The following is a 25,571-nucleotide window of genomic DNA, read 5'->3' as shown; positions in this document are numbered from 1 at the left end:
AGGTTGCTTGCCAGCAAGGCCCATGTCCCATCAAATCATTTTGAAAAATGCATTAGTAATGTGAAAGCGCAACACATTATGAAACCAACACAACTCCATGCTCTGTTGACTGCAGCCTCCTTTACACTCCTGGAGGAAGGCCTCGAATGGAAAATAGGGGTTTAAAAAAAAAGCAAACATTGTTTATTGCTGCTGCATTGCCTTTACCTTTGCTACCTAATAAATGACTGAAGTCATACTGCTGGGCTTATCGTTGCACCTTTTGTGAACAAAGCTGTATCATTTGCAATTCTCCAGTCCTTTATCACCACTGCTGCATCTAAAGAGGATTGTGGCCTCTGCCTCTGCAATTTCCATCCTTACTTCTCTCAATCAGCATCCTCGGATGCATCCCATCCCGTCCTAGTGTCTAATCAAGTACAGCCAGCTCCTCAAATGAAGCCTGTACGGTATCTCAAACATCTCCTCCACTATGACTTTGGAAGTACTGACTTGATAAAGAGAGAGGCAACATTCTCACTTAATACTTCACCCGTGCCCCTCTCCCTCAAATGCTACATTAGGGACTTCCGGGCGGCGAGCGAGGAGGTCGCAGGGAGAGGGGCTCCCGCAAGCGCCAGGAAGGAACCCCCCCGACAGGCCGGACGGCGGAGGAGGAGCGGGCGGCAACGGCGGAGGAGGAGCGGGCGGCAACGGCGGAGGAGCGGGCGACAACGGAGGAGCAGCGGGCGGCAGCGGCGGGCGGCAGCGGAGGAGAAGCGGAGGAGGAGCGGGCGGCAGCTGAGGAGGAGCGGGCGGCGGCGGAAGGCGGAGGCGAGGAGCGACGGCGACAGGGAGGCCCAGCAGCGGCAGGTCCAACCCCTCTCCCCCCCCCCCCCCCACGCGGGCCGGGAACGGTGCGGCAGCGGCGGGCCCTCTTCCCCCCCCCCCCCCCAAACCAGCAGCGGGACACCACCCCCCCCCCAACCAGCAGCGGGGACACCAACCCCCCCCCCCAACCAGCAGCGGGGACACCAACCCCCCCCCCCCCCCAACCAGCAGCGGGGACACCAACCCCCCCCCCCCCCAACCAGCAGCGGGGACACCAACCCCCCCCCCCCCCACCCAGCAGCGGGGACACCAACCCCCCCCCCCCAACCAGCAGCGGGGACACCACCCCCCCCCCCCCCCAACCAGCAGCCCCACTCGCCCCTCCCCCTCCCCCCAACTGCAGTGACCACCACGTGGCAAGGACAAAGGGGGACTCTCTCTCTCTCTCCTGGGCGAGTGGAGAGAGAAAACAAAAGAAAAAAGAGACTTATATTTCTGTTCTTTTTTTAAAATAAAAACCCAAAAGAAAACTGGTAAAGAGAAAAGGGGTGAAATAAAGGGGTAAAGGAAAGAAGGGGGGAAATAAATTTTTCATTTAAAAAAAAAATATATACATATATTTTTATATATATATATATATATATTAATAAAATTAAAATAGGGTGCGGAAAAGGGGGAAAAGAAGAACAAGGAGAGAAGAAACGATGAAGGGGAAGGGGGAGAAAAAAAAGCCAGAAGGGACCCAAGAGAAAGGGGGCACCGGAGGTGGACGGGGCAAAGGGCAAACCAGCTTGGGCGAACGAGTCAACACGCGAAGCAGCGGGAAGAATGTATCGCCGCATCCAAAAGAGCTGGACGGGCGGGCAACCTCTCCCCTGGGGTTAGAGGGGGGCGTGAATTGGAAGGAAGCCATTGCCGAGGTGGTGAGGGAGCAGCTGCAGGCAATCAAGGCAGAGTTAAAAGCAGACACAGAGGCCGCAGCACAGGCAGCAGTGACCAGGGCCATGTCAGGGGTGCAGCAGGCTCTGACCAGAATGGAGGAGAAAGTGGATGCCCAAGGGAAGATACTGGAAGCCCAAGGGAAGATACTGGAAGCCCAAGGGGCAACCATTAAAGAGCTGGAGAAGGCAGCGACTGACGTGAGCGACCGGGTCATGTCCCTGGAGAGGGAAATGGCGAAACTGAGTGCAACACAGGGGAGCCTGAAGGGCAGGGTAGACGACCAGGAGATCAACTCGAGAAGGCAAAACATTAAGATAGTGGTCCTGCCAGAGGGGATAGAGGGTAGAAATCCCACAACATTTGTGGCTGCGATGCTGGGCTCCTTAGTGGGGCGGGAAACTTTTCCCACCCCACCGGAAATGGACAGAGCTCATCGGTCACTGCGCCCGAAGCCCAAGGAAGGGGAAAAACCGAGAGCAGTTATAGCCAGACTGCACCGGTACCGGGATAGGGAGACAATCCTGCGCTGGGCCAAGGAGAATAGAGCCTGCAATTGGGACGGGCACGCCATCAGAATCTACGAGGATTTTGGAGCGGACATAGCTAAGAGACGGGCGGAGTTCAACAGAGCGAAAGCAGCTCTCTATAAGAACAAAGTACGTTTTGGTATGCTGTACCCAGCAAAACTCTGGGTCACATACCAACACAAGGAATATTTCTTTACAGCCCCTGCCGAGGCGAATAGATTCGTTGAGGAGCACGGGCTGGAAAAACGCCATGGGAAGTAGGGACGAGGGGCCCATGGCAAGGAGATACGTCATGCCGACGGGGGGGTGGGGAGGGGCGAGGCAAAGCCAGCCCCCTCCCCCCTGGCAGGAGCACCCAGGAAAAACAACCCAATGCCCAAGGGCCCGCTCCAGGTGGGAGGCCAGGCCCCGGCACGAGGGAACGGGAGTACTGGAGAGGGGAGAGGGGAAGGGGGACAGCAACCTCCGAGCGGGGAGCCACCGTGCTAGCAGGAAAGCTAGCGAAGGGGGCGCGCAACAGAGCAGGGCCGCAGCGCACCCCCAACAGGGGGGAAGGCGCCAGGCAGGGGAGGGGGGGGATCACCCATCAAAGGTGGGAGAGCAAATGGGGACAGGAATGGGGGAGAGAGGGGCAATGGAGGGGTACACAGGGGTATCCCCGAAAGGGATAGAGCGGGGGGGGGGGGCACTCGGGGGGCGAGAGACCAGGGAGGGGAAATGCAGGGACGAAGGGACAAAAGAGGCCAGAAAGGGAATAGGGCCACAAAGTGCCACAGACAAGGGCTCGAAACAGGGAACTGCTGCAAACACCCACCCAGTACGGTCTGTGGGTGAAGGGGCCCCCCGGAGTGCAGGGGGCTACCCGCGTGGCGGACACACAGTGGACGGCCATGGCGGGTGTCCCCGGGACAAGGGGGAACCCCGGAGCGCAGGGACCCGACCGCATGGGGAGAGCAGTGATAGTGGACATCCTGGACGGCCCCCTAACAAAGGGAAACCCCAGAGGGCAGGGGCGCGTCCACCGGACAAATATGGTTAACCCCACAGGAGCAAGGGGGCAGAAGCCCCCCACCAGAATAGTCACCTGGAACGTAAGGGGACTTAATGGCCCAGTGAAGAGATCTAGAGTCCTCACCCACCTTAGAAACATGAGGGCCGACATAGTCTTCCTCCAAGAGACGCACTTGAGGGAGCAGGACCAACTGCGGGTAAGAAAGGGCTGGGTGGGACAAACCTATCATTCCTGTTATGGGGCAAGGGCCAGGGGGGTGGCGATCCTGATTGGCAAGAGGACAATGTTTAGGGCGACAAAGACGGTTACGGACCCAGGGGGACGGTATGTCATGGTCAGCGGGGCCCTGGATGGGGCGCCGGTAGTCCTAGTTAACGTGTATGCGCCCAACTGGGACGACACGAGCTTCATCCAAAAGACCATGGCAGAAATCCCGGACATAGCGACGCACCGACTAATCATGGGGGGGGACTTCAACTGTGTACAGGACCCAACGACGGACAGATCAAACCCCAGAACGGGGAAAACCTCAAACATGGCAAGGGAACTCAGTCACTATATGGAGCAGATGGGAGCAGTAGACCCCTGGAGATTCGCCCACCCGGGGGAGAAAGAATTCTCTTTCTTCTCCCCAGTACACAACGTGTACACCAGAATTGACTTCTTTGTGGTGGGGAAAACGGTGCTTCCAGAGATAGACAAGGTGGAATACTCCGCAATTGTGATATCAGACCACGCCCCACACTACATGGATGTGCGGCTAGAGACGGGAAGGGCCCAGCGCCCCAAATGGAGGTTGGACGGTGCCTTACTAGCTGACAAGGCCTTCAGCGAAAGGATAGCGCGGGCCATAGCGGAGTACACTGAGATCAACCAAAACGGGGAGGTCTCACCCTCCACGTTCTGGGAAGCGCTTAAGGCCGTACTAAGAGGGGAAATCATAGCCTACAAAGCGCAAAGAGATAGGGAGGAAAGGGTGGCTAGGCAGAAGCTGGTCGACTCCATACTGGAGGTAGACCATAAATACTCCGAGGCCCCGACCGTAGAACTCCTGGCGGAGAGGAAAGAATTACAAAGGAACTTTGACCTGCTCTCCACCAGGAAAGCAGTACACCAACTCCGCCAGGCACGCGGGGCCCTATACGAACACGGAGACAAAGCCAGCCGCCTGTTGGCCCACCAGCTGAGAAAGCAGGCAGCCAGCAGAGAAATTGCGCAAATCAGAGATACCAGAGGCACGTTGGAAACAGAACCAGAGAAGATTAACAAAACCTTCAAGGCCTTCTACCAAGAGCTGTACACCTCAGAGCCCCCAACGGGGAAGGCTGGGATGAACCGGTTTCTTGACGGACTGGACATACCAGTTGTGGGAGAGGGCAGAAAACGGGATCTGGAAGCACCACTAGCACTGGGAGAGATCATGGACAGCATTAGCTCCATGCAGGCGGGGAAGGCGCCGGGACCGGACGGATTCCCGGCGGACTTCTACAAAAAATTTGCGACAGCGCTGGCCCCGCACCTGCGGGAGATGTTCACAGACTCGCTAGCTAGGGGCACATTGCCACCCACGTTAGCACAGGCCTCAATCTCGCTGATACCTAAGAAAGACAAAGACCCAACGGAATGTGGGTCATACAGACCCATATCTCTGCTGAATGCAGACGCCAAAATACTGGCCAAAATCCTAGCCAAGAGGCTAGAAGACTGTGTACCTGAGGTGGTCACAGAGGACCAGACGGGCTTTGTCAAAGGTAGACAGCTTACCGCGAACATCAGGCGCCTGCTGAACGTGATAATGACCCCCTCCGGGGAGAGAACACAAGAGGTGATCGTCTCCCTGGACGCAGAAAAGGCCTTCGACAGAGTCGAGTGGAAATACCTCATAGAGGTACTGGAGCGGTTCGGGCTTGGAACAGGGTTCACCGCTTGGGTAAAGCTCCTGTACAACGCTCCCATGGCAAGTGTACAGACCAACAATACCAACTCCCAATACTTCCAGCTGCACAGGGGCACCAGACAAGGATGCCCACTGTCCCCGCTGCTGTTCGCACTAGCAATTGAACCGCTAGCAATCGCGCTCAGGGCAGCAAAAAAATTGGAGGGGGATCCGAAGGGGAGGTAGAGAGCACAGAGTCTCACTCTATGCGGATGATCTGCTCCTCTATATCTCGGACCCACAAAGCAGCATGGACGGAATCATCGCGCTCCTGAAAGAGTTTGGAGCCTTCTCGGGCTACAAACTCAACATGAGCAAAAGTGAGATCTTCCCAGTACACCCGCAAGGGGGGGGGGGGGGGGGGGGGGGCAGCACTAAAGGGGCTGCCGTTCAATCAAGCCCGACATAAATTCCGCTACCTGGGGATCCAAATAGCCCATGACTGGAAAGGGATCCACAAATGGAACCTCACCAGCCTGACGGAGGAAGTTAAAAAGGACCTGCAAAGATGGAACACACTCCCGCTCTCCCTCGCGGGGAGAGTTCAGACGATCAAAATGAACGTACTGCCCAGGTTCCTCTTCCTGTTTAGATCCATTCCGATCTACATCCCCAAGGCCTTTTTCAAAGCGCTGGACAAACTCATCATGGCGTTCGTATGGGGGGGTAAAAATGCTAGGATCCCAAAGAAGGTCTTACAAAAAACAAAAACCAGGGGAGGGCTAGCCCTCCCGAATCTACAATTCTACCACTGGGCAGCAACAGCCGAGCGAGTAAGGGGATGGATCCAGGAGCCAGAGGCTGAGTGGGTGCGTGCGGAGGAGGCCTCCTGCATGGGAACCTCCCTCCGGGCCCTCGCCACGGCAGCACTCCCATCCCCACCCAAAAAACACTCCAGCAGCCCAGTGGTGACAGCCACCCTCCAATCCTGGAACCAACTGCGGCAGCAACTTGGCCTGACCAAAATGTCGAACAGGGCTCCCATCTGCAACAACCATAGGTTCACACCAGCACTGACTGACGCCACCTTCAAAAGGTGGAGGCAGGACGGGGGGACACTGACAGTCAGGGACCTATACACGGACGACAGGATCGCAACACTGGACGAACTGACAGAGAAGTTTCAGCTAGCTGGGGGGAACGAGCTACGGTACCTGCAGCTCAAAAACTTCCTACGAAAGGAGACAAGGACGTACCCACAACCGCCACGACAGACACTACTGGAAGACCTACTGGACGCAAGTATCCTAGAGAAAGGGAACTGTAGTGACATGTATGACCGACTGGTAGGTAGGGACGACACCGTACTGGACGCAACAAGAAGGAAATGGGAGGACGACCTGGGGATGGAGATAGGGTGGGGACTCTGGAGCGAAGCACTGCATAGGGTCAACTCCACCTCCACGTGCGCAAGGCTCAGCCTGACGCAACTAAAAGTGGTACATAGAGCCCACTTAACAAGAACCCGTATGAGTAGGTTCTTCCCGGAGGTGGAAGACAGATGTGAACGGTGCCAAAGAGGCCCGGCCAACCACGCCCACATGTTCTGGTCTTGCCCCAGACTCGTGGAGTACTGGACAGCCTTCTTCGAGGTTATGTCCAAAGTGGTGGGAGTGAGGGTGGAGCCATGCCCGATAGTGGCGGTCTTCGGGGTTTCAGAACAGCCAGATCTATTCCTGGGGAGGAGGGCGGACGCCCTTGCCTTTGCCTCCCTGATCGCCCGCCGTAGAATCCTGTTTGGCTGGCGGTCAGCAGCACCGCCCAGAGCTGCGGACTGGCTGTCCGACCTCTCGGAATCTCTCCAAATGGAGAAAATCAAATTTGCCATCCGAGGGTCGGACGACGGCTTCCACAGAACGTGGGAGCCATTCATGCAACTGTTCCGGGACCTATTTGTGGCCAATGTACAAGAGGAAGAATAGTCGGGGGAAGGTAGCGGGAGGGGGGGGGGGGCTACAGGTTCGGTACGGGGGTTCGATGGCTAGCTAAGGCCCAAAACCAAACTAAATAAACATGTTGAGGGGGGGGGGGGGGGGGGGGGGGGGGCGGGCGCAGTTACTACTACGAAGATGCTTACCTGTAAATATGTATGTTAATTTTTGCGTGTTTGTTTGTTGTTTTTTTTTGTTCTTTTTCTCTCCTAACAATTTGTAATTTGTTCAATATAAAATATGAAAACTGAATAAAAACATTTATAATAAAAAAAAAAAAAATGCTACATTAGGCAACTTGCATGCAGGCAAAATCTCTTTAAGTGGGTACATGCAGGACAAGGTCTAACCTATTGGGCACAGCACACAATGCTCTAATACCAACAAATTCTGAAGTGAGCCCTGGGCATCAGGAGATGGTCGTTTGAATTTGTCACTACTGCAAATACTGGATTCAGGAATTGGGGCTGTCTCTGGATTTGTACAACAGGCAGAACAGTTGAGTTAGAACAACATTACCAGGGAAGTCACCCCATGGATATTAGACTGCTCAGTGCAGTATGGAGACAGCATTATATTGATGCAAAATCATACAAGTGATTTGTAGGACAACCTTTTCTAAATAGCCAAGAAACGAATCAAAATGAAGCAAGATTCCCCAGGCTGAACTCAATGAAATGGATTTAGCATTATTTCTGTAGGGGTTTCCATATTATTATTGAGCTATTTTGTTAGAATTGACGATTCTGGGCAGCACGGTGGCCTAGTGGTTAGCATAACTGCCTCACGGCGCTGAGGTCCCAGGTTCGATCCCGGCTCTGGGTCACTGTCCGTGTGGAGTTTGCACGTTCTCCCCGTGTCTGCGTGGGTTTCGCCCCCACAACCCAAAAATGTGCAGAGTAGGTGGATTGGCCGCGCTAAATTGCCCCTTAATTGGAAAAAATAATTGGCTAATCTAAATTTATAAAAAAAAAGAATTGACGATTCTATTCCTCGCTTTGGAATCTCATTAAAAGAGGCTGTAACAAAAACATTTTTGATGACACAATTTCTGAACAATTATCTGCATTTCTAAAACATGTTCTCTTGCAGATCTGGTGAACTTTTGAACACTTCAAGTAATCCCTAAATTTAGCTCAGTGGGCCAGACAGCTGGTTTGTGATGCAGAACAAGGCCAGTAGATGTGGGTTCAATTCCTGTACCAGCTGAGAATTCTGAATTCTCCCTCTGTGTACCCCAGCAGGTGGCGGAATGTGGTGACTAGGGGCTTTTCACAGTAGCTTCATTGCAGTGTTAACGTAAGCCTGCTTGTGACAATAAAGATTATTAAGGCGTTCTTAGTTTGATGTCTTTGCGATTCAGTATAAATCCTTCTTCACGTTGTAGGATGTGATGAAATGTATTTTTTTGTTGAGAAGGAATGTGTTATGAATTTAAAATGAAGTTGAACAGGTTTTTAAAAAAAAATAATTTACACATGGAATCCGGAGAAGTTTAAAGGGCCAAGATTGAGTAATATTTCTGACTGCCAAATTAACCCCAAGCGGAATTTTTCTACCTGACTGCTTACTATTTCGTAGAAATTGCTTCCAGACACTCCCTCATCACGAGGTGCCTCTAGCGGGGGAAAGAAAGACATAAAGTGCAAAGTCTAGTTGGTGTGTGTACATAACAGGTGGAACGTGCCGAGGCAAACAGACAAGTGGGGTGGTGAAAGTGAGTGAGTGAATGAATGAGAGGGACAGAGAGTAGCAGAGGAGAGGAATAGTTGCAGGAGGCAACCCTGAGAGCTGGTGTTGATTCCCCCGGCCATGAGTAACTGCAGTGCTGAATACTCCGGCAGTCACTGAGGCAACGCGTCCCCATGGCGGTAGCTGAACTGTACACCAAGGTAACTCAGTAACTTATTCTTCACAACAATTCCATCGGGTGTCTGCTGAAGCGCAACATGTGGGCAGGAGCTTGCACAGTTCAATCTATTCCCACCCGTTGCTGTTAATGTGAAAAGACCTTTGTGTTAGACATAGGTCATTTGCTTCCAAGTGAATTAAAAGCGCTGTCAAGTTGCCGCTGTGAAATGCCTCCAGCAAAAAGAAAAGCCATATGGAACCGGTTTTGTAAAGTTGCCTTTTCCGATTCGGTGCTGCTAGCCCAGTGTGGAGGGCATCTTTATTTAAAGCAGTGATTTTTTTTCCCATCTTGTCGTATTCCTGGCGGGTTTTTATCGGTGTGACTCTGCCTGGTTTTGTGACATTGTTCAGTTTGAGCTTGGTGAGTTGTGTGTCCAAGAGGTGCAGAGTCACATACTGCTAAGGGGTATGACATCACCTGGTCGCAGTAACAGGATCCAGGTTCTGTACACTTGCCCAGAATGGATGAAAGGCGATTCTACCCTCCCCAAGGAAATAGCCTTTGTGTCTCTCTCTCTCTCTCTTTCTCCCTCTCTGTCTCCAGGGGACGGGAAAACATTGTCCCTGCCGATGAAATGTGCAGCTTCTGTGTTTCACGGTGTGGCTGCCAGACACCAGGCACAAGAGGATGAAACAGGGCGCAGCCTTCCTCATACCAACATTCTGGGAACTTGTGTTGTTTAAAACTCTTCCTTAAAAAAATAAAACAGCAATGGACTGTTTAGGGCAGCAGGGTAGCATGGTGGTTAGCATAAATGCTTCACAGCTCCAGGGTCCCAGGTTCGATTCCTGGCTGGGTCACTGTCTGTGTGGAGTCTGCACGTCCTCCCCCTGTGTGCGTGGGTTTCCTCCGGGTGCTCCGGTTTCCTCCCACAGTCCAAAGACGTGCGGGTTAGGTGGATTGGCCATGCTAAATTGCCCGTAGTGTCCTAATAAAAGTAAGGTTAGGGGGGGGTTTGTTGGGTTACGGGTATAGGGTGGATACGTGGGTTTGAGTAGGGTGATCATGGCTCGGCACAACATTGAGGGCCGAAGGGCCTGTTCTGTGCTGTACTGTTCTATGTTCTATGGACTGCAAGCTGTTAAGATGTAGGATGCTATTAATTGTTTCGTAATTACTGGCAAACATGGTGTGAAGCATAGGAATAGGCCATTCAGCCCTTCGAACTTGTTCACCATTCATTTAGCTGATGACTGTTCTCCTCCAAATTCATTTACCTCCTGGAATCCCTACAGTGCAGAAGAAGCCAATCATAGAATTTATAGCGCAGAAGGAGGCCATTTGGCCCATCGAGTCTGCACTGGCTCTTGGTAAGAGCACCCTACATAAGACTATGCCTCCACCCTATTCTAGTAACCCAGCAACCCCAGCTAACGTTTCAGCATATCAAGTCTGCACGGACCCTCCTCCAAAAGAGCACCTTACTCACAGGGACAATTCCCCCACCCTATTCCCGTAACCCTACCTAATCTTTGGAAACTAGGGGGCAATTTAGCATTGCCAATCCACCCAACCGGCACATCTTTGGATTGTGGGAGGATATCGGAGCACCCGGATTAACCCACACAGACACGGGGAAAGTGTTCAAAATCTACGCAGACGGTCACCCAAGGCCGGAATTGAACCCGGGTCTCTGGTGCTATGAGGCAGCAGTGCTAACCACTGTGCCACCGTGCTGCTCATGTTTGCTGCGGCTTCTTTTGTAAAAAATTGAAAATTCTAAGAAATAGACTAAAAAAAAAAGAGTCAACCACATTGCTGTGGGGCTGGAGTCACGTGTAGGCCTGACTGAGTAAGGATGGCTGATTTCCTTCCTTAACCCGATGGGTTTTTACGACAATGGATTCATTAGACTTTTAATGAGTTCAAATTTCACCATCTGCTGTGGTGGGATGCCGCCCTCGCTTCCACCCCCCCCCCCCCCCCCCCCCCCCTCCTCCCCTATCAATGGGAATTCCTGCGGGATTGTCCCCGCTGCCTGGAAACCCGTAGTGGGGGTTTGCCATCGGCGGGTCTGGAAGTTCCCGCTTGCGAGAACGGCTGAAAAATCTCTCTCCCCCCCCCCCCACAACCCCTTGGTTTATGTAACCTGACCTCCTAATATAACCCTGTAAGTCGCAGTAACCTGTACGGCACCTACTCACGGGCTAATACATATTTTCTGAGGTTTGATGCTGTAAACTAGATACTCCAGATGGACTCTGACAAAGCAAGGCTCTGTACAAAGAAGTATCACTTCCTGCCCTTTGTAATCCATTCTCCTTGCCCTTTGATTGAATTTTGGACCCGTCTAGTAACTTTGAATTATTCCTAGCAATGCAAATAGTTACAGACAAAACAAGACCGAGACTCTGTTCTCTGGAGGTAATCAGCAGTACACTCTAAGGATGTTAGGACATAGACATAGAACAGTACAGCACAGAACAGGCCCTTCGGCCCTCGATGTTGTGCCGAGCAATGATCACCCTACTCAAACCCACGTATCCACCCTATACCCGTAACCCAACAACCCCCCCCCCCCCTTAACCTTACTTTTTAGGACACTACGGGCAATTTAGCATGGCCAATCCACCTAACCCGCACATCTTTGGACTGTGGGAGGAAACCCGAGCACCCGGAGGAAACCCACGCACACAGGGGGAGGACGTGCAGACTCCACACAGACAGTGACCCAGCCGGTAATCGAACCTGGGACCCTGGAACTGTGAAGCATTTATGCTAACCACCATGCTACCGTGCTGCCCCTTGTTCAAGATCAATTGTTTACCCTAAACTGGTAGCTCTTGTATCAAAAAGAACAAAACCTTTGGTTTTTGGTCTTTGGTTCATCCTGTTATCTACTATTCAATATAATAAATTATACCTTTTAAAAGCCACCAAAACTTGGCACATTGAGGATTTTAAAATTTGATAATGGGCTTAGGCATCACTAACAATGCTAGTATTTGTTGCCCATCCCTGATTGTTCTTAAGGTGATGGCAAATCATTTTCGCAAACTGTCAAAGTCCATGTGGTGTTGCTAAATCCATGGTGCCAAAAGGGAGGGAGTTCCAAGATTTTGACTCCACCAAGGTGAAGGGTGATGATATGGTTTCAAGTCAGGATAGTGCCCATGTACCTGCTGCTCGAGTCCATCCAGGTGGTAGAGTTCACGGGTTTAGAAGGTGCTGTTGAAGGAGGCTTGATGAGTTACTGCAATGCATCTTGCAGCTGGCACTGTGTGCTGGTGGTAGAGAGAGTGAATATTTATGGGAGTGGACAGGGTGCCAATCAAGCAGGCTGCTTTATCCGGGGTGGTGTCTTTAGTGTTTTTGGAGCTGCACTCATCAAACACTCATCACACTCCCGACTTGTGCCTTGCAGAGTTAGGACATGAGTTACTTGCTACCGAATTCCCAGCCTCTGACCTGCTCTTCCATCCATAGTAATTATACGGCTGGTTCAGTTAAGTTTCTGCACACTGGTAACCCTAGGCTGTTAATGGTGGAGGATTCAGCGATGATAATGCCACTGGACGTCTTGCTCATGCCTGGCAATTATGTGGCAATTTGCCTCAGTGTTGTCCAGCTCTCGCTGCATATGTGCACGGACTGGCTCAGTGTCAGAGGAGTTGCGAATGGCACTAAAAATTGCTTTAAAATTCTGACCTGATGATGGGACGGAGTTCTTTGATGAAGCAGCTGAAGATGGTTGGTCCTGGGACACTAACCTGAAGAAATGCTGCAATAATGTCCTGGAGTCACGTTAATTTGTCTCCGACAACCACAGCCATCTTCCTTTCTGCTAAGTACATAGCAAGATTGAGTCTAAGGAAAATTCTGGTTTATAATGGCCCTAATTTTGAAGTTTGATTTTTTTTTCTGTTATCTCAATAGAGGATACAATTAAGCCTCGTATTGTAATTTGGCAGCCATATTGAGACATGCCGTTGGTTTGAGTGGTGCAGTAATGCAAGAAGAATTAAAAAGATGTATTTTTTATTTACTGTCCACATATGGATGAACAAATGGTCATCCAAACAGGAGAAATAGATAACATGACATGCACACACACTGTCATCTAAATAATTAGTGAAATGATTTATGTTCAGAAGTGCCCTAGTAAAATAGTACAAGAACTGTCTTCAGCTGACAGACAGAAGAACCTCTATTCAGTTTGATTGTGTCCTTTTAATCTTCCTGCCCTTAAGCAAATTGCCATAATCTCACTCAGATAATTGAAATGAGACCCAATGCTCAATTCAGAATGTGCCTATTTGCTATGCTGGAGCTGCTTCTTGACGCTTCCCATAACTTTTATCAACAGAATGGCCCAACCGTGGCCTGCTTGAGTGACTCCAGGCTCCAGGAAAGCTGATCGGGTCAAAGAGGGCCACATTTGATACCTTTGAAAATGGGCATGTTGCTTCTGGAAGTGTACCATTCAATTCAGAATGTGCCTTGGGACTCCCAGTCTGAGTGCTGTTGGTTATATGGCTGAAAACAGGCCACAATCAACTTCTACGCCTTTGGTAAAGAAGGAACCTATTGCATTGGCTCTGGCTATGACAGTCGGATGACTTTCATGACATGGTATGGACAACCTGCCAATCTTAAATCTCAGTAACAGCAACAGGCTTCTTCTGGGACATACTTAGAACACGCCATCATTGATCAATAGTGTCATGCATCGCCAAGAAACCACAAATGACATCCTCTGTGAGTTTGACCGTGGCACATCCTTTCTTGCTCCTTTGCCGTCATTGACATGATTTACCAACCTACTGCATGCCTTTCCTCCAATACCCAGCTCAATAGACCTCGGTAGACAACTTCTCATTGTTATGCTTAAATCCATTAATTGCTTCACCCTCTACTATTTTTGTAGTCTTCTCCAGTCCTCCAACCTGAGAACAAAACTCAGGCCTTCTCGTGTATCACAACCTTGCATCCATTCTTCTTTGCTTCACCTTTGGCAGCTATGCCTTTGGTCACCGAGGCATCACCCTACAGAATTTCCTTCACTGTCTCTCCATCTCCCTCTCCTTCTTTAAGGCCATCTTTCAAACCCACTCCTTTGATAAAATCTTTGAACAGTGGTACCAATATTTACTTTTCTTGTGTCAGTGTCGATGTATTTCTGATTACAACTCTGTGACGTGTCTTAATAAGTTTTTTTACATCATTAAAGGCACCCGGATTACACAGTGAATTTGGTTGACCTTGAAAGTCTCCAAAATGAAAACTTTCACTCTGTCACTTTAATAATAATAATAATCTTTATTAGTGTCACAAGTCGGCTTATATGAACACTGCAATGAAGTTACTGTGAAAATCCCCTAGTCGCTCACTCCGACGCCTGATCAGGTACGCTGAGGGAGAATTCATAAAGTCCAATTCACCTAACAGCATGTCTTTTGGGACTTGTGGGAGGAAACTGGAGCACCCGGAGGAAACCCATGCAAACACAGACAGTGACTCAAGCCGGGAATCGAACCCGGGTCCCGGGCACTGTGAAGCAACAGTGCTACCGTGCATTAGATAACCATGTAAGCAGCAATGTAGCGGGGATAATACAATCATTCATGCACAATCTACAGGAGTTGTTTGAAGTACAAAGCTTCAGTATTGCTGAAGAAAAGAGGAATGTCAAGCTTTTCACTTTGCTTTCATCAGGATGCTTTGCAAGTACCAGGATAAGGGAAAAACATTTTCAAAGGTATCAAATGTGGCCCTCTTTGACCCGATCAGCTTTCCCGGAGCCTGGAATCGAACCGTGCTGCTGGCCTGCTTGGTCTGCTTTAAAAGCCAGCGATTTAGCCCAGTGAGCCTGTTCCTGTGTTGTATTGTTCCTTGTTGTTTGAATTTTGATCTGGAGGCTGGGCAAATTTAAATTTGATGGAGCACATCTAATCCTGCCTTCGAGGCCTGGGGTTCATGTGACCTTCCAGCCACAAGTCCCCTATCCAGCTCCAGATGTTGGTTGTGAGGGGTCTGAGTAGGCCGAGCTGATTGATTCAGCCTGCCCTGGCTGCAGCCTAGGTTGGTGACCGCTTGGGATCTGGTGAGACGGCACAGCGGAAGTAATGATGTCTTGTGCCTCATTCGTCAAAATCCTTGAGAGATCCTGATGATGCTGATGAGTGCTCATGGATGTGGATCCTGCCTCGTCCTTGATTTTCATCATCTTCATGCGCCATCGAAGAAGAAGTCTTTATCCTGAGGACTGCCTTGCATTTCTGCATCTCGGTTGTTATCCTGGACTTAACTCCCTGTTAATCATGTCTGCTTGATGTTATTAATTCTTTCAGTTTACAGGGAAGTGAATAATGTGGATATGAGGGCCTGTACCGTTGATTAACCTTTTTTTTAAAGAAAATATTTAATTGAGGCACTTATAATTTTAACACTTTTCAACAATAACATCCGACAGAACCTGTACCAAAATAACCATCATTCCCCCAAACACAAACCACAATTAACATGGCTGAGAAAAAACACCCCGTCAGCCCTTCCTGGCCCTCCCGCATTGGATTTTCCTACCCTTATTCATGACTTCCATGCCTTCACCCCCATCTCTCCCCCGCAGCTGACAGTCTAATTTTTCCTGAAGAAGTTGATGAACGGCTGCCACCTCCGAGTGAACCCCTGGAACGAACCTCTCGAGGCAAATTTAATCTTTTCAAGCCTGAGAAACCGCACCATTTCACTAACCCAAACCCCCCAACTTCAGGGGGTTCCGAGTCGCTCCATCCCAATAAAATCCATCTCCGGGCTACCAGGAGGCAAAGGTCAATTCGTCGGCTTCTCTCCCCCCGGGTCTTCCGACACTCCAAAGGTCACCACCTCTGGACTCGGAGCCAGCCTCCCTTGCAGGACCTCTGACATGACGTCTGCAAATCCCTGCCAAAAGCCCCTCGGCCTCGGACACGCCCAGAACATGTGTACATGATTCGCAGGACTTCCCACACCTGTCCTCCACCTCCTCAAAGAACCTGCTCATCCGGGCCACAATCATATGAGCCCTGTGGACCACCTTGAACTGCACCACGCTAAGCCTGGCACACGACGAGGACGCGTTAACTCTCCGCAGGGCCTCCTCCCATAAACCTCCACCTCCCCCCCCCCCCCCCCCCCCCCCCCAAACTCTTCTTCCCACTTTCTCTTCACCTCCCTTATTGGGGCTCCCTCCCATTCCATCAGCTCCTTATAGACCTCTGAGACCTTCCCCTGCCCAACTCCTGTTCTCGGCATCACCTTATCCTGTATCCCCCTTAGCGGGAGGCATGGAAAGCTTGAGACCTGCCTCCGTACAAAAACCCTCAGCTGTGGGTACCAGAACCCGTTCCCACCCGACAACTCAAACTCCTCCTCCAGCTCCTCCAAACTCAGAAAATCCTCATCAGGAAAGAGATCCCCAAATCTCTCAATCCCTGCCCACTGCCACCTCCGAAATCCCCAGCCAGCCACCCCCCACCCTCGTATATGGTTTAATAATCCTGTGGTGGTGGGAGGGGCGGGTGTTTTGTGACCCACCCCCCCTCTCCACCGTCTCACCTAGAAGGTAGATGAGCAGAGACAGAGCAGGGTGAGGGATGAAGGGCAGGGCTGGTAGGGTAAATTTGTCCTCGTTAGGTTCAAGGAAGGGGCCCCAGTTCGGCAGGTTTGTTTTCCTTTCTGTCTAACTCTAATCCAGAGCATCTGCGCTTTTATCTTTTTACGCCTCGGCCAATTGTTTGGTACCCTGATGGTGATCTCTTACTTGGTTGAGTCCGTTTTTTCTCCTGAGATGGGTCTCCCTCCCTGACTGTTTTCGCTGCTGTTGTAACCTGTCTGAGGATGGGTGTGCCCCTGGCTCTCCCGTACGGGACAATAGCTTTGTGATCTGGCTGGGTGCCAACCCTCCACCCCGTGGGGGGATTTTCTTTCTCTTTTTCTCTCCCTTCTGGGAGGGTGCACCATTGGTTTTGGTGTTGGCTTTGTCTGGTGGAGTGGTAGAGGGGCCTTGTGGTGTCTGGGGTAGGGGTCTGGGGGAGTGGTGGGGGGCCTTGGGGTGTCTGGGGTAGGGATCCGGTGAAGTGGAAGGGGGCTTGGTTGTCTGGAGTAGGGGTCTGGGGGAGGGGTAGGGATCTGGGGGAATGGTAAGGGGCCTTGGGGTGTCTGGGGTTGGGATCCGGTGAAGTGGAAGGGGGCTTGGTTGTCTGGAGTAGGGGTCTGGGGGAGGGGTAGGGACCTGGGGGAATGGTAAGGGGCCTTGGGGTGTCTGGGGTAGGGGTCTGGGGGAGTGATGGAGGGGCCTTGGGGTGTCTGGGGTAGGGATCCGGTGAAGTGGAAGGGGGCTTGGTTGTCTGGAGTAGGGGTCTGGGGGAGGGGTAGGGACCTGGGGGAATGGTAAGGGGCCTTGGGGTGTCTGGGGTAGGGGTCTGGGGGAGTGATGGAGGGGCCTTGGGGTGTCTGGGGTAGGGATCCGGTGAAGTGGAAGGGGGCTTGGTTGTCTGGAGTAGGGGTCTGGGGGAGTGATAGGGATCTGGGGGAATGGTAAGGGGCCTTGGGGTGTCTGGGGTTGGGATTTGGGGGAGTGGACAAGGGCCTTGGTTGTCTGGGGTAGGGGTCTGGGGGAGTGATAGTGGGCCTTGGGGTGTTTGGGGTGGGGGTCTGGTGGAGTGGTGGAGGGATTTGAGATTTCTGGGGTAGTGGTCTGGGATAGGGATCTAGTGAAGTGGTAGTGGGGACTTGGGGTGTCTGGGGTAGGGGTCTGGTGGAGTGGAAGGGGGCTTGGTTGTCTGGGGTAGGGGTCTGGGGGAGTGGTGGGGGGCCTTGGGGTGTCTGGGGTAGGGGTCTGGGGGAGTGGTGGGGGGCCTTGGGGTGTCTGGGGTAGGGGTCTGGGGGAGTGGAAGGGGGCTTGGTTGTCTGGGGTAGGGGTCTGGGGGAGTGGTGGGGGGGCTTGGGGTGTCTGGGGTAGGGGTCTGGTGGAGTGGAAGGGGGCTTGGTTGTCTGGGGTAGGGGTCTGGGGGAGTGGTGGGGGGCCTTAGGGTGTCTGGGGTAGGGGTCTGGGGGAGTGGTGGGGGGCCTTGGAGTTTCTGGGGTAGGGATCCGGTGGAGTGGAAGGGGCCTTGGGGTGTCTGGGGTAGGGGTCTGGTGGAGTGGTGGGGGGCCTTGGGGTCTCTGGGGTAGGGGTCTGGGGGAGTGGAAGGGGGCCTTGGGGTGTCTGGGGTAGGGGTCTGGTGGAGTGGAAGGGGGCTTGGTTGTCTGGGGTAGGGGTCTGGGGGAGTGGTGGGGGCCTTGGGGTGTCTGGGGTAGGGATGCGGTGGAGTGGAAGGGGGCTTGGTTGTCTGGGGTAGGTGTCTGGTGGAGTGGTGGGGGGCCTTGGAGTTTCTGGGGTAGGGGGCTGACCTTCTCACGGTATCCGACATATGGGTCTTGACGGTTCTTCTTTCTCGGTGCTGGAGTTCCCCATTGGTTGGGGCCACTCTGTGTGTCTTCCCGGATTGGGGGAGAGGTGCCTTGTCCGGATTAGGATTGGGCTGGTGAAACCTCTGGGGTGTAAGGATTGGGGTTCTGTGAAACCCCCTGGGGTCAGAATCTCCTGAGTCTATGATGGTACTGGATTAGGCCACCCTCAGCAGAACAGTCAGTAATCTGCTGTTTCCAGGAAATGGGGGCGTCACTAGGGGGAGCCCGGTGTGGCTGCGTTGGACTGCCAAGCATGTAGTACCCAAGGATTATCCTTTTCTTTTTTCCCCAGGATCGGTTAGGTCCCTCTGTGGTTCAGTTGGTCGGCTCTTGTCCATTTTTACATGTCTTGGGCAGTAGCCCGGGTGGCTTTGTCATCCGAATAATTAGTTCAGGGAATTCTTGTTCCTTCTCCTTGTCTTTTCCTTTCTTCTGAGAGACTCTATAGATAGGGTTTCCATTGAGGCCTCTTTGTTCTTGGTTTTCTCCTGAGCGCATGTGAGATGTTAAGATGGAGGGTCTCCGTTCCGGGGTGAATTGAACAGGCCTTTTTGATAGGTGGTTTTGAGGTAATGTTACTCCTTTTTTCTTGTGTGGTCTTGGTTGTTGGCGTGGGTTCCCTGGTTTTTGAGGCTGGCCCTCCCTCGCTCTTAGGGTTCCCCCCTTTGGGGTGCCCTGCCAGCCCCCCCATCTGTCTGGTGGGGAAGGGGAATTCCTTCTTTCCCAGCTGGTATCTGTTGCTATCCTTCCTGCCTTTGTGCCTCATGGCTGCTCTGCTATACCCTGAAGGGATGTCTTGTTCATTGATCCGGTGGCATATTCTTCCCCAGTACCTGGCATCCGCTGGGGGAAGTTTGGTAGCTAGAGTCTCGCTCTCTGTCTGCTCTTACTCTTTACTGTTTTCTGAATTTTCTGTGGGTTTAAGGCCTGAGACCTGAGATTTATTGTCTTATAGCTGTATCATGGCTGTCTGGGCCTGGGCCTGGAAGGGAGTTTAAGTGCATTGCAGATGTCAATGTAATTCCCTCTTAGCTCTTGGGTTCTCGTTTTTTTTTTATTCCTCTATTTATTTCCGTTTTAAAACTGAATGCTGCAGCCCTGTGTTGCTGACTTGTATCCTGCTTGGTACAGGCAAGTCTTGTATTCGTGAACGGATCATGTTGGGAATTTTCTCTCTTCTTCCAGTGTTGACGATGACGTTTGTCATGTGCTCTACCTGTCTTGAATTGATTCCCAAGGATTTGTTACCCTTTTCCTTTGTTTTGATGCGATTACTGTAAAAGACTTGAAAACGTCAGTAAAAATACATTAAAATGACTGCAACTTAATATTTTTTTAAATAAATTTAGAGTTTCCAATTCATTTTTTCCAACTAAGGGGCAATTTAGCATAGCCAATCCACCTACCCTGCACATCTTTGGGTTGTGGGGGCGAAACCCACGCAAACACGGGGAGAATGTGCAAACTCCACACGGACCCAGAGCCTGGATCGAACCTGGGACCTCGGCGCCATGAGGCAGCCGTGCTAACCGCTGTGCCAACGTGCTGCCCGATGCAACTTAATATTTAATTGAATTGATATCTTGAGGCAAATAAATGTAGTTCTTGTGCAAAATGCGTTATACATTGGTACATTGTTTTTCCTTCCTGTTTCTATATCTATTATTAATTTACAACAGCCAACCTTCAAACTGGAAAGCTTTGCACTTACTTAAAAAGTTAAAAGGTTTATTTTCTGAGTTCCCAGTCGGTTTGGTAAGTGCAATAAACAGTGAAAACAACGTGTCACCTGTGGCCTCATGTGCATAATGCCACCTGTATCAGTTTAAAGAACCAAGTGTATCGGCCAAGAAAAATTCCCATTGCTCCAGACTCCTTTTGTTTGAATAAAAACAAATAGTAACCATAGCAATAAATGCACATTTGAAATTAAACAACCTGAATGCTGGTCCTGGCAATAGAATCAGTCTCTAATGTAGAGCGGGCCACAGGCAGTCTTTGTCAATATATTACATCTCGATACAAATTTAAGTTTGGATTGCTACTTTCTACTTTGACTCACTAACAACTACCACTGTACTCCAAAAGTAATTAATTGAATGAAGCACCTTGGCTGCTGTGTATTTCTCTGCTGATTTATGGAATCATAGAATGCCTACAGTGCAGAAGGAGGCCATTCGGTCCACTGAGTCTGCACCGACCCTCTGAAAGAGCACCCTACCTCAGTCCCTGGAACCCCACCTAACCTGCACATCTTTGGACTGTGGGAGGAAACCGGAGCACCCGGAGGAAACCTACGCAGACACGGGCAGAATGCGCAAACTCCACACAGTCAGTCACCCAGGGTCGGGATTGAACCCAGGTCCCCAGCGCTGTGAGGCAGCAGTGCTAACCACTGTGCCATCGTGCAGCCCACCCATTTCTCTGGGTGCCTAATTAATTTAACTTTGTATCTTGAGTTTGATATTAATTGTGCTCATTACACATGCAATCAGCATCATGACATACGCTTGCATCAATAATAATCACCAAATGTTCATGAGCTAGTAAATAAATGAAGAAAGAAATTTAGAAAACGTTGATGTAAAAATTGCTCCCTTAAAAGTATCCTATGCTTGTTGTGTATTACACATTCAAAAACGGCCGAAACAGACCATGATCTGCGTTTTTCAAACTAGGTATTCATAGAATTTACAGTGCAGCAGGAGGCCATTCAGCCCATCGAGTCTGCACCGGCTCCTAGAAAGAGCACCCTACCCAAGGTTAACACCTCCACCCTATCCCCATAGCCCAGTAACCCCACCCAACACTATTAATAGATACTTATGCAAAGTTCCTTTTTATTCATTCATGTGGGCCAGCATGTATTGCCCATCCCTAATTGCCCTTGAACTGAGGACAGTTAAGAATGAACTACATTGCCATCGGCCACAAGTCACATGTAGGGCCAGACCGGGTAAGGATGGCAGTGAACCAGATGGGTTTTTATGCCCCATCATTAGACATTGAATTCCAAATTTTTATTGAATTTCACCATCTGCCATGGTGGGATTCGAACCGAGGTCTCTGAATCCACCAGTGGCAATACCACCTTCCCAAGAGGAGTGAATATGAGAAGGGAAACAAGACAGTAAGTATATCCAAACACGCTATCCGGAAACGTCGCCAACTCAGGCCCACCATTGAAGAAAATGCAGCCTGTCAGAAACCAGTGACACAGAGAGTTGGTCAATAAAAACTGTCATTCCGCTTTCCCAACCTGTAACGTCATGCCATCAAAGATATTAGACTGTGACAACTAATTAAATGAATGCATATATTTGCAAATACCATGTGAACTTGGAGTGTATATGTAAACCATATATGTAAAGCCATGCAAACCCATGCACATTTATCAATAAAATAGAAGGTCATGTAAATCATCTGGCAAAACAAACTGGGTATAAAATGTATGTATACCACCTACTGTATTTGTAATCCAAATTATTACAATCCGGGGCAAGACCCCAACAGTGGCTAAGATACGGGACAGAAACCCCAATATTTAATTTTAATTTTATAAGATTGTGAGGAAAGGATACCTTGCTCCAGGAATGAGTTCATATAGGGACATAGTATGTGAAAACAAACTTTATTACTAACACAGTATTAGAATATCTGTAACATCACATAAGAAAGTAGCTTAGAATTATCCCTTAAACAATGCTAATCAATGCAGTGGCACAGTAACCCTTAACTGCTATCTTTAATCCCACTCAAACAACAAAACCATCTCGGGTCCCAATCCACTTTTAAATATAGTTAGCACTTAGGAATATTTGCTGGACAGAGATGTCTTGAATGCTCCACTTTGAGAAAGAGAGATATTTTGAGACTGCTTAAAGAAAGGGATATCTCATACAATATATCAGAACCTGATCTATTTGTAGCACATGTTGTTCACTACATATTCTTAAACTCACCACAAAGTGCACCACTCTCGTCAGTTTTGTTCCATCATTTGCTAAATTGATCAATATTGTGCACTAGATAATCATTCTGCTATTATCGTGTGGAAGTGAAATGATGTTGGCAACATTAGGTTTGCTTCTATTTAGTCAAATGTTTTGGAAGTTTGGTGGACGGTTTTAAACCACCTGACCTGGTAACCATGTAACCTATCCCAACCACCTCTGAGCCTCATGATCAACCTGTTTATTGGCAGGGTTTGTTCATCTCTCTGTCAGGCAGGAGTCAACCACATCGCTGAGGATGAGAGGAGCATCAATCAGTCCTCAATGCAAGTCATCATCATTCTCCTGCACAGTCCGGCCAATGGCTTTAGTGCCCTGCCCATGAACTTGGGCACCATCACGAGAACCTACCGCTCGATCCACAGTAATGATGAGATGTCACACCCCACAGCGGGAGAGCTCCTCACTCGCTAGTCCTAGTCGATCCCAAACCAAGGGCATCCCTAGCTCTTCGGCCCATGTGGTCCCGGCCAAGGCTTGAGGTCCTTCTTCCTCCTCCTCTTCAAGTTTCCCCTCGCCGCCTCTCCTCCTCATCAGAGGTTATGTGGCGCTCCTCCATCTCCTCCTGGATCCCCCTCCCCCACCCAACCAGTCCAGGCACCGGAACCACATCTTCAGCATTCCTATCACCTGCTCGGCCAGCACGCGTGTTGAAGCACAAGACTTATTGTAGCGAGTCTCTGCAGGTGTTTGTGGCCTCCGCACTGGCATCATCAGCCACCTCCTGAGGGGGTACCCTCTGTCCCCGAGGAGCAATCCCTCCAGCTACTGCTCTCCATCAGGGATCTGGGAGTGCTGCAAGACCATTTGCCGGTAGTGTCTCCTATGAGTCTCCACCATCTGTGCTGCTGCTCCCAGAACAGCTAGGGGCCCAACCTCCCCCTTCTCTGCAGGGCACTGATCCTCGTCCCGTGCAGGGGCACATCAATGTCTCTGCTGTTGCCCATTGTTATGAGTAAAAAAAGTCAACTCAACAGGCTCCATGAGTCTCCAGAATCATACACTGAAGAGAAGAAAAGACCAATGTGAGCGTTGAGCATTCCTGACAGAGCCCTGACCCTCAGTCCTCCACACCTCTGGAAGCTCCACCCTTGTGCTTCATCGAGTGCCTCTTCACCTAAGCCTAACACCCTCCCCTCTCTCACTATGCCACTTCCCCATAGTTCTCCCTTTCAAATCCACCAGGATGATGCACATGGACCCTTGAATGTCTCTGTGGCACCTTACCCCTGACAGGGCAGCACGGTAGCATTGTGGATAGCACAATGGCTTCACAGCTCCAGGGTCCCAGGTTCGATTCCGGCTTGGGTCACTGTCTGTGCGGAGTCTGCACATCCTCCCCGTGTGTGCGTGGGTTTCCTCCGGGTGCTCCGGTTTCCTCCCACAGTCCAAAGATGTGCAGGTTAGGTGGATTGGCCATGATAAATTGCCCTTAGTGTCCAAAATTGCCCTTAGTGTTGGGTGGGGTTACTGGGTTATAGGGATAGGGTGGAGGTGTTGACCTTGGGTAGGGTGCTCTTTCCAGGAGCCGGTGCAGACTCGATGGGCCGAATGGCCTCCTTCTGCACTGTAAATTCTATGATAATTCCTCAGCCCACCTTCCCCCAACCCTGGCATTCGGTTAAAGTGCAATTAACTGGATGCATGGGACCAGTGTCTGCACCCTCATGGGGGACATTAAAGTCGACCCTCATCATAAGAACATAAGAACTAGGAGCAGGAGTAGGCCATCTGGCCCCGCGAGTCTGCTCCGCCATTCAATGAGATCATGGCTGATCTTTTGTGGACTCAGCTCCACTTTCCGGCATGAACACCATGACCCTTAATACCTTTATTTTTCAAAAAACTATCTATCGTTATCTTAAAAACATTTAATAAAGTAGCCTCAATTGCTTCACTGGGCAAGGAATTCCATGGATTCACAACCCTTTGGGTGAAGAAGTTCCTCCTAAACTCAGTCCTAAATCTACTTCCCCTTATTTTGAGGCTATGCCCCCTAGTTCTGCTTTCACCCGCCAGTGGAAACAACCTACCCGCATCTATCCTATCTATTCCCTTCATAATTTTATATATTTCAATAAGATCCCCCCTCATCCTTCTAAATTCCAACGAGTACAGTCCCAGTCTACTCAACCCCTCCTCACAATCCAACCCCTTCAGCTCTGGGATTAACCTAGTGAATCTCCTCTGCACACCCTCCAGCGCCAGTATGTCCTTTCTCAGTAAGGAGACCAAAACTGAACACAATACTCCAGGTGTGGCCTCACTAACACCTTATACAATTGCAGCTTAACCTCCCTAGTCTTAAACTCCATCCCTCTAGCAATGAAGGACAAAATTCCATTCGCCGTCTTAATCACATGTTGCACCTTGAACAGGGTGAGTGATGATAGACATCACCATAACACCATTACATAAAGGTACACATCAGTGCTATCTGTCTAACGTTACCACTTGTGGAAGGGAAATTTATGAGTTGCCAATTTAGAAGCATGCTGGGAAATGCTTGACTATAGTTAACACTGCTTTTTAGCGAAAATGCTGAAATATTCTGGTCTTGCCCTTATTACGAAAACACATTGTCCTCCGAAAGATAACAAAATGTGTACTCAAATTGTTTTTAGCCAAGGGCAAGAACATACATACTACGTATTTCATCTTATGTACTTTCCAAGGTCTATTTAATATAAACATGCCTGTTTACTTCAAACTGTTATTTCAGACTACAAAAAATATGCTTCCTTCAATCAAATCTCAGAGTGCAGTGCAATGGCTTTGCAGCTAGAACACTCTCTCTCCGCAAATACATTTGTGTAAATAAATTTCCTTAAATCGAACCTCGAGGAATTTGACTTTATTATGATTTCCACGATACCGCTTGTATGAACCTTGGACTTCAATGCTCTGGGCTAACGCTTCTGACTATTTTCATTCACATAGATAGCCAAATAAGCAAAATCAAATGAACTGAGGGACAAATTAAAGGGAACTTAAAGGAAACTGCCTTAAACAAAAAGCGAATCACAAATGAGGCTGAAACTAAAATGTGATTAACG

At 50.1% G+C, this 25,571-nt stretch overlaps 1 protein-coding gene across 2 annotated transcripts in view; it reads left to right on the top strand.

Moving 5' to 3' along the window:
• Positions 1-8,802: 8,802 nt before the first annotated feature.
• The window catches only part of myo5c (myosin VC), a 135,464-nt gene continuing 118,695 nt past the window's right edge, over positions 8,803-25,571 (top strand). For both annotated transcript variants that reach the window (XM_038813540.1, XM_038813539.1), the window contains exon 1: positions 8,803-9,050. In XM_038813540.1, the coding sequence (XP_038669468.1) occupies positions 9,024-9,050 (27 nt within the window). In that variant the 5' untranslated portion in view covers positions 8,803-9,023. The remainder of the gene's footprint in view (positions 9,051-25,571) is intronic.

Source organism: Scyliorhinus canicula, chromosome 12 (assembly GCF_902713615.1).
Source record: "Scyliorhinus canicula chromosome 12, sScyCan1.1, whole genome shotgun sequence".
In the NCBI taxonomy this organism is placed as follows: Eukaryota; Metazoa; Chordata; class Chondrichthyes; order Carcharhiniformes; family Scyliorhinidae; genus Scyliorhinus; species Scyliorhinus canicula.
Note: the sequence above shows the minus strand (reverse complement) of the source record. Positions and strands in the feature narration are given on the sequence as shown.